The sequence below is a fragment of the Ranitomeya imitator genome, chromosome 1, assembly GCF_032444005.1.
Source record: "Ranitomeya imitator isolate aRanImi1 chromosome 1, aRanImi1.pri, whole genome shotgun sequence".
In the NCBI taxonomy this organism is placed as follows: Eukaryota; Metazoa; Chordata; class Amphibia; order Anura; family Dendrobatidae; genus Ranitomeya; species Ranitomeya imitator.
The window spans coordinates 1,107,019,805-1,107,029,263 of NC_091282.1; the positions used below are offsets into that span (position 1 = coordinate 1,107,019,805).

General features: G+C 38.8%; 1 protein-coding gene across 2 annotated transcripts in view; it reads left to right on the forward strand.

Annotated features, from left to right (window-relative positions):
• Positions 1-3,513, forward strand: part of FAM149A (family with sequence similarity 149 member A) — a 257,211-nt gene extending 253,698 nt beyond the window's left edge. Inside the window, exon 14 of one of the 2 annotated variants that reach the window (XM_069744361.1) lies at positions 46-267. In XM_069744361.1, the coding sequence (XP_069600462.1) occupies positions 46-119 (74 nt within the window). In that variant the 3' untranslated portion in view covers positions 120-267. Of the gene's footprint in view, positions 1-45 lie in introns of both variants that reach the window. The other variant, XM_069744362.1, reaches the window with a different exon arrangement.
• Positions 3,514-9,459: the final 5,946 nt, after the last annotated feature.

Consider the following 9,459-nt stretch of genomic DNA (forward strand, 5'->3'; position numbering starts at 1 on the left):
CTTGCTTTAATAACTTCTTCTTTTTTTTTTTTTTTTTTTACAAAGGTTCACAGTATCAACCAAAATCCTTTCAGAGGAAACCACCAAATACAAGGCGAAAATTCACAGTGCCATCTTAATGGGGAATGATGAAGGACAATAGGACGTGTTGTTTTTGATATCGTTAGCCATGTTTACACACATGCTCCTTTTCCATCCAAACAATGCTGCAAATTTGTCGCAAAGCATGGGGAGCATTTTGTGGCAAAATCAGGAGGATACTGCTGTAAAAAAAAAAAAAAAAAAATCTGCGGCATGTGGACTTCCCCAATAGGCCCACCGGGTGAGCCCAAATTGTTTGCAACTCAACAAATCACTTCTGTGTTTTATATCATATATACCTCACATATCATATAAAATCATGCTGAATAACCACATATCCTATTTCCCAGCATCTGTTCTGCCTACATGCCAGGTCACATCATAGCAGATGAGTGCGTCAGTATTCAGTGCCCTACAGGCTAAAGAGCATTTATGGGGAAGAAATAAGGTGTTTCACCCGGTCTTAGTTCCTTGACTTGGTGAATATCACTTTATTTGACTGCAATATACAAGTTATAGGTTCACATTAAATATTGAACTACGGTTAACCATTAAAGAGTTTCCTCCTGTCCTTGAAGATATGTTGGTGGTCCTAGTAATATAATAACAGACTCTTTGCATAGAAAAGTGTTTTACTATTTTTTTTTTCATCTTCCAAACTTTTTGGTATAAATCCCGCATGCTGATAGAACTGACGCAACAATGGCCCCATTTGTCCTATACATTTTGTTTTACAGGGTGACATCAAGCAGATGAAAAGACATCTAATATTAATGATAAATATGGGTAATATGAATCATGTAATGGAGAAGTGTATTTATTTGTGCTTGTATTTGAATGAACCCTAAACACATGGAAAGTAAAGGTTATTACATGGGATGATGCACTTTAAAATGCTGCACAAAGTACACAAATACACACAATTTATTGTATCATATCCGGTTATGTGTGAGGATAATTTATAATCAGATATGATCAGATATATTATATTTTTCTATCAGTGCAGTAATGTAATATACCCATACATGATTGTTATTGGGACATTACTAGAGAAATTGTCTTGTGCAGTCACACTATCTAGTCCGTTTCTGATTGAAGCGAGTTTAGGAATGACCCGGTCATTTTAAAGTGTACTTATCATTTAAAGAAAATTTTTCATTTATTGTAGGGACATAATAGAATTGCATGTACAGAATGGTGTTCAAGCTCGAGTCTGCAAGTCCTGGGAATTTTTTTCAAGTTGAGGAGGAGTTGTCATAGATGCTTAATTGAAATTTTCCTTACCTTAAGTACGCAGTCAGGCAGCCGTATTAATCGGACCAAGATTGGACCACAATGCACAGACAGGCCTTGGTTCTTTGTAGCTGATCAGCTGTATATAAATACTGTATATAAAGCTGTCATGCGCAGAACGGCAGCGCCGCAGGTCAGTCCGGGCGTTCCAGTCCAATGTGGGTCGGATTCATATGGCCGCCTGACTGCGTCCTTCTAACAAGCCATTATTAGATCCAATAATTGAACAGACATTGAGGATTATTATATTTCCTGTTTTCTAAGATTATCTTTTCTTGAACAGTCAGACTGTCAGCATACATTGGGATGAAAACTATTAATATTTCAAATAGTGGCGTTACGTATCAAATTTCCCAGTATAATTTGCTTATTTGCTTTATTCCGTTTTCACTGTATAGATTTTCTAATATCCCATGTCGACCCCTATAAACCTGTAAAGATAATATATCCAGTAAACCATATAAATGTATATAAAAACGCATAAATGCAGCTAATAACCAGATATTAATTTCCATTTGTTTTATAACATCAATAAAAGGTGCTGAATTCACTCATATCATGCAATAAAAAACAAAACCAAAAAAAAACAATTAATTATGAATTACAAATAAAAGCAGTGCAAAACCAGCACATGATCGTGGCCTAAAACGGTATAAAGTCATAGGATATCACTAAGAGATGCCATCTCTTTCTGATCAGTGTGGGTCTGACCTCTAGAATCTCGAGCAATCCTGAGAATGAAGGGGTCGCCACATTTGTGTAGCGCTGCATCCCCTTTCCGCCGGCGTCACACTGGCGTATTGCATCCGATGCGAGATCATCGGATGCGATATGCTAATGACACTCGGCTCCTGCTCGCAGCAGAGCAGGAGCCGAGTGTCGTGCGTCTGTGCTCCGATTCTCTCGCACAGGGAGGATCGGAGCACAGCTGCGGAGGAGGCGGAGAAATGAATTTCTCTATCTCCTCCATTGCTGGGGTCCGCTTATAACGCACATCACTCGGATGATATCTGAGTGGTGTGCGCTGTCTCACTTGCACCCATAGGCTTATATGGGTGCGAGTGAGCCGAGAGTTTTCCAGCATGCTGCGATTGTCTCGGACCGAGGAAAACGGCCGACAAAAAGTCAGCTGGTTTGGAGCTGCCCCATAGCTTAACATTGGTCCGAGTGCAGTGCGATTTTTTTTTATCGCATTGCACTCGGCCATTTAAAACGTCAGTGTGACGCCGACCTTCAAGTTTTTCTATACAGTCACATTTCCGCACACCCGGATTTACAGGAAACTGTTGTCAATAACATTTATTTGATTGGGGCCAATCTGCAGCTTCCTGAACTGTGGGTGGCCAGGGTACTATTTGCAAGAAACAACAGTAAAGTAGTGACCCCATCATTTGTAGGATAGGTTTCAGGGTCTCGAGGTTTAGACCCCACTAATTATAAGGTGATGGCATATCCAGGTTATATACCATTCATTTATCAGATGGGTAAGACATTTTCAGACGAGAATAATACACGTGCATTTTTTGATAATGTAGCCCACAAATCCTGACATTGCAAATGGAGATAATCTGATTTACAGAGTATATTAGAAAAAAATTCCTTCTGGCTTCCATGACTCTTTATGTTAGCTCTGGATCATGGATTATTTGTGATATTTTAGAAAATCATACACTTAATGTACTCTGTTACTTGAGCACTTTCTGCAGAAATAATCCAACTAGGATCAATGAAAATGCAGAAGTGATTTAAAAACATTATGGGATGCAGATATAAAGTTCCGGTAGAAATGTGTACAGTTTGTCATTTTGTGGCTCATGGACCATATTTTCATGCATGCCGTTACATGGATCCAGTATAGCAGTATTCACACTACGCAGGAAGGTCGTTCCCCTGTAATCCTAACTTTGCTATGATTTATGTACTAATGAAATCCTTGACGTGCGTTCATTCTTACTACCTAATCATTGTGTGTATACAAAATGTATATCCTTGTAATTACTTGCCAAATGATATTTTTATACCCAATTATGGAAAATATTAATTTTTTATACTATATATTACAGTCAGTTATGTATTTAGTGCAGAATGTTTTCAATACTACTCTGTATTACTTTATCTGAATAAACTGGTAATAAATTGTTGAGTTTGCTTTATTTTTCCACCAGTTGTTGGTTTCATTTTATTGCCAAGGAAATATGTATATTTTTTTTTTCTGAAGAATTGAAAATGTATAATTTTTAAACGCTGAAGCTATCCGGTTGCAAAGGTAGTTATCACAACCAGAACCGCCATGCAAATGGTCTCATAAGAATTTGGAATTATTATTTATTTCTTATGCTCATTTAAATAGCGCCATCATTTTCCACAGCACTTTTACCCAGATTATCACTGCCCTCAATGGGGCTCACAATCTAAACTGCCTATCAGTATGACTTTGGAGTGTGGGAGGAAACCAAAAAACCTGGAAGAAACCCATGCAAACACGGGGAGAATATAAAAACTCCTTCCAGATATTGTCCTTGGTGCAATTTGAACCCACGACCCCGGCGCTGCAAAGCAACAGAGATAACCACTGAGCCACTGTGAATAAATTTGTAATTTAATTACATAACAAAACAAATCTTTTATAAGGCGCTCATCTGATAGGAAAGGCCAACACTGTACATCCTTGGTTTTATCATGTTTTGTATCAAGGCAGTATTTACATTAAATTCATAGATAAAAATGCAGTACCTTATGGAAGCAACATACAGGGGCACACGGCATGTCTTTGTGTCTATACTATCAAGCTGTAGGTACGTTATGTGTCATCAGACATAACGTCTGGTTTATACGGACCAACCGGTCGCTAGATACGATTGTAGATGTTTAAATTTTCCGATCGGCAGTTGTTGAAATACTAGTTTACACAGGAAGATCAAAGCAAACAAAGGGCACAGAATAATCTATATTAGATCACTCAGTGCGCGTAGGCTGCCATCGTTCTCGGCAGCGCGAATCCTGCTTACACAGGACAATGCGCCACCGAGAATGTTGATCTTTTATTCGGTGCATTTTTCCCAGTGAACGAGCATTTTGTTTAATAATAATAATAATAATCTTTATTTTTATTTAGCGTTAACATATTCCGAAGCGCTTTACAGTTTTGCACACATTATCTTCACTGTCCCCGATGGGGCTCACAATCTTAATTCCCTATCAGTATGTCTTTGGGATGTGGGAGGAAACCGGAGGAAACCCACGCAAACACGGGGAGAACATACAAACTCCTTGCAGATGTCGTCCTTGGTGGGATTTGAAACCAGGACTCCAGCGCTGCAAGGCTGCTGTGCTAACCACTGAGCCACCGTGCTGGCCTAGTAGGGTGATTGGCAGCCTGTTTACTCAGCAAGATAATCACGAAACAAGCTTTTTTACAGCACCATTTCAGTGCTGGAGATGTTACTAATGTACATTCCCTGACCTTAGTCTTATACAGTGCTTACCAGCCGCCATCTTCATCTCTTCCTGCCGCAGTAGCGGTCCCGCACCGCTATCTTGTTACTGCAGCTTCTTACTTCTTACTGTCACAGGTAACAGTCACAAGCTCTCAGTGTAAGTCTATGAGAGCTTTGTTTTGGCATCTTTCTGGCTCTTGTAGACTTATATTAAGTTGTGACTTCCGGCTCACCCAAAAAAATACTGGAGCAAACTGGCAGGTTACAAACTGTTGGAGACCGGCCGAAGCAGTGGTAAGTATAAGACTAGGTGCAGGGATCTTAGATTGGTGACACCACTCTAGTGTTAAAATAAAAAAAATGCTGGAGTGGTGCTTTAACAAAGCTGATTCACGATTATTTTGCAGTGTAAATGTCCCTTAGTGCACGTCTTTCCGACTGGTATGGGCCATTACTGTACCTTATCTTACAATGCCGATTGAACACTTATTTACATTACTTACTTTACATTATGTATTTGAAACCATGAATATTTTTTTCCTGAATTTACTGTAAATGCTGCTCATAATTAAGAAACACTGGAACCATATAATTGCCATTTCATACTTACAGATGCTACATTCACACAGCTTAAAATGTATAAATAAAGTATAAGAAAATATACTACATTTGTGTTTATAGCAGAAACAGAGATGTCTTAATATATATTTTCAACTTGTGTGATGAAGTTTCAGTTTCTATTTAAATACCAGTGAAATTTTTTTAAAAACAATCTTACCAAAAATAGACCTAGAGTCCTGTACAGAGTAATGAAAGCTTCAAACTCTGTGAACTGGACAATAATTATGATCTGTTTTTTTCTGGCTCCACTTTATATCCTATGCTATAATATTAGATATTTTCTTATTATTTCATAATTATTTTTTTATTTTATTTTTTTACAAAAATATAATTGGACTGTTACGGGTGTTTTTAGTTTTTTTTAGTTTCCTGAGTTTTCTAAAAATCAATTCTATTTTAGATACATTTAACCCCTTTACACCCCCAAGCCTATATTTACCTTAATGACAGAAAAACGACTGGCACATCCAAACTTGTGTGAATAGGTGCATACCAGGAGCAGCTACCTCCATATACAATATACTAAAAAAGGTTGCACTCTATCGTGCCAAAGCATGTCGAATATGAAATACATGAAATATGAATAGCAAAATGGCTTTTTGAACAATAGGCAAAAAATATTTGTGAGACGCTTTGCACAGAATTTGGCCAAATAGTGTGAGCCTATCAACCATCATCAAGGTGGTCTCATTAAACTGATGGGTCCCTGACCTCCCTGTCCAAATGTAAACACTTACCGAAGGCTAATGTCTATGCTTGGGTGAATGTGGACACCTGTCAGTAAAGCCTACATATGGGTTGGCCGCAAGTGTGATTAGATGTAATTAAAAACCACATGGTGACGGGAGGAGTGCTCAGTCAGTAAGCTAACATAGAAATGACAGAAAAATGACTGGCACATCCAAACTAGTGTGAATAGGTGCATACCAGGAGCAGCTACCTCCATACACAATATACAAAAAAGGTTGCACTATATCGTGCCAAAGCATTGTCTAATATGGAATACATGAAATATGAATAGCAAAATGGCTTTTTGAATATTAAGAAAAATATTTGTGAGACGCTTTGCACAGAATTTGGCCAAATAGTGTGAGCCCATCAACCATCGTCAAGGTGGTCTCATTAATCTGGTTTTTAATTACATCTAATCACACTTGGTTTCGGCCAACCCATATGTAGGCTTTACTGGTAGAGGTGTCCACATTCACCCATGCATACAGACATTAGCCTTCGGTAAGTGTTCACATTTGGACAGGGAGGTCAGGGACCCATCAGATTAATGAGACCACCTTGACGATGGTTGATGGGCTCACACTATTTGGCCAAATTCTGTGCAAAGCGTCTCACAAATCTTTTTCCTAATGTTCAAAAAGCCATTTTGCTATTCATATATCATGTATTTGATTTTCGACATGCTTTGGCACGATAGAGTGCAACCTTTTTTTGTATATTATATTTACCTTAATGACCAGGCCAAATTTTACAATGGTGACCAGTGTCACTTTAAGAGGTAATAACTGTGGAACGCTTCAACAGATCTCACTGATTCTGTGAACGATATTTCATAACATATTGTCCTTCATGGTAGTGGTAAAATTTGTTCGATATGAATTGCGTTTGTGATAAAAATCAAATTTGGAATATGTCGCAATTTTCAAGCTATTTATTTTTATGCCCTTGAACCAAAGTGTTATGCCACACAAAATAGTTAATAAATAACATTTCCCACATGTCTACTTTACATCATTACAATTTTTTAACCATAATTTTTTTTAATATGAAGTTAGAAGTGTTAAAAGTTGACCAACGATTTGTCATTTGTTAAATAAAATTTACAGAATCATTTTTTTAAGGACCACATCACATGTAAAATGACCTTGAGAAGCGTTTGTGACAGAAAATAACTAGTGACACCAAACAGAACACCTCAAAGTACTCAAAATCACATTCAAGAAATGTATTAACCCTTCAGGTACTTCTCAGGAATTAACATTTAACTTTTTTGAAAAATTTTACTTTGGACCCAATTTTTTTATTTTTACAAAAGTAACAGGAGAAACTGGACAGCAAAATGTGTTGTTGTACAAGTACATTGATACCCCACATGTGGGGGAAACCTACTGTTTGTTTGCACGGCAGGGTCCAAAAGGGCCATTGGACCTTTGGAGCGTAAAATTGTCAGGAACCGTCATGTTTGGAGAGCCCCCAATGTGCCTAAATGGGAAATCTCCCAAAAAATGACCCCATTTTGGAAACTTTACCCCTTAAGGAATATATCTAGATGGGTTGATAGTACCTTGAACCCGCAAGTGCTTCACAGATGTTTAGAACGTACAGCCGTGAAAATAAAAAAAATCACATTTATCTCACAAAGATGTTTTTAGCCCCATTTTTTATTTTCACAAGGGTAACATGAGAAAATGTACCCAAAAATATGTTTTTCATTTTCTCCTGAGTACGCTGATACCAATACCTGGGGAACAACTACTGTTTGGGCGCACAGCAGGGCCCAGAAGGTAAGGAGTGCCATTGAACTTTTGGAGTGAAAAATTGGCTGAAGTCATTAGTGGATGCCATGTCGCATTTGGAGAGCACCTGATGTGCCTAAAAAGTGGAAATCACCTGCACGTGACCTCATTTAGGAAACTAGACCCTCAAGGAATTCATCTAAGGGGGCAGTGATCATGTTGACACCACAGGTGTGTCACAGAAATTTTATACCATTGGGCAGTGAAGACAAAAATAACTACATTTTTAACTCCAAAATTTAGTTATAACACCAGATTTTACATTTTTATAAATTTGAAATGGGTAAAAATGGCACCAAAATTTGTCCCACAATTTCTGCTGAATGTGGAAATACTCCATATGTGCCTGTGCAGTACTGCTTAGCGAAACGGTGAGACTCAGAGGGATGGAGCACTCTTTGCCACCTTCAGAGCAGATTTTTCTAGAATAGTTTGCAGACTTCATATACAGAGCCCCTAAGTGCTAGAAGAGCATGTGGAAGCCCCCTATACTTCCATTAAGAGATGACAGACCTGAATGCGGACTCATTTTTTTCTGGATTGACTTGAAACTGTTGTTGAGAACATTTCACATAACATATGGGATCACCGTTATTCTGCGCTCTACACTGTGCACTTACGTTGGGGTTTCCATCTTAATCTCCAAGTGACGTGATTCAGATGAAACTACCAATGGATCCATTCACTATAATAAGGCAGCAGAGTTACTCTAGTCTCCTTTTGGCCTCAGTTCAGAAGTGTCCTTCTTTTCAGATATGCACCAAAACTGTGGTGGACCGCACTGTTGTGCATACCTAAAAAGATGCACACTGCCAGATCATAGGCCAGACGGTGTCCACAGTGCCTCCATCTGCTTCATTATAAGGAATCTTGTGTCAGAGGCTCTGTCTGAATCATATATTTCAGATATTTACATGTCAATCTCCAGTGTGAACGCTCAGCTGTTGTGAATTCTGTGGCAGAGTACACTCCTGTGGTCACAAGTGGTACTTCGGCTGATTCTCTCTGGGATCTTCCGTTTGTGGAGGAAAGTGGTACTGCAGCTTCTGAGTTTCCTCCCTCAGGTGATCTGGTGAGCTCGTTAGCTTCTTCTCTACTTAACTCCACCTGATGCTTTGATCTATGCTTCCTGTCAATGTTTCAGTGTGGGACTTGTTTTTTCCCTGGATCATTCCTGTGGCCTGCTGCTCTGCAAAGCTAAGTTTTGCTTATGTTATTTTGTTGCTATTTTTCTGTCCAGCTTGCTTTATTGGTTTTTCTCGCCTGCTGGAAGCTCTGAGACGCAGAGGGACCACCTCCGTACCGTTAGTCGGTGCGGAGGGTCTTTTTGTCCCCTCTGCGTGGTTTTTTATAGGTTTTTGTGCTGACCGCAAAGTTATCTTCCCTATCCTCGTTCTGTTCAGCTAGTCGGGCCTCACTTTGCTAAATCTGTTTCATCTCTATGTTTGTGTTTTCATCTTACTCACAGTCATTATATGTGGGGGGCTGCCTTTTCCTTT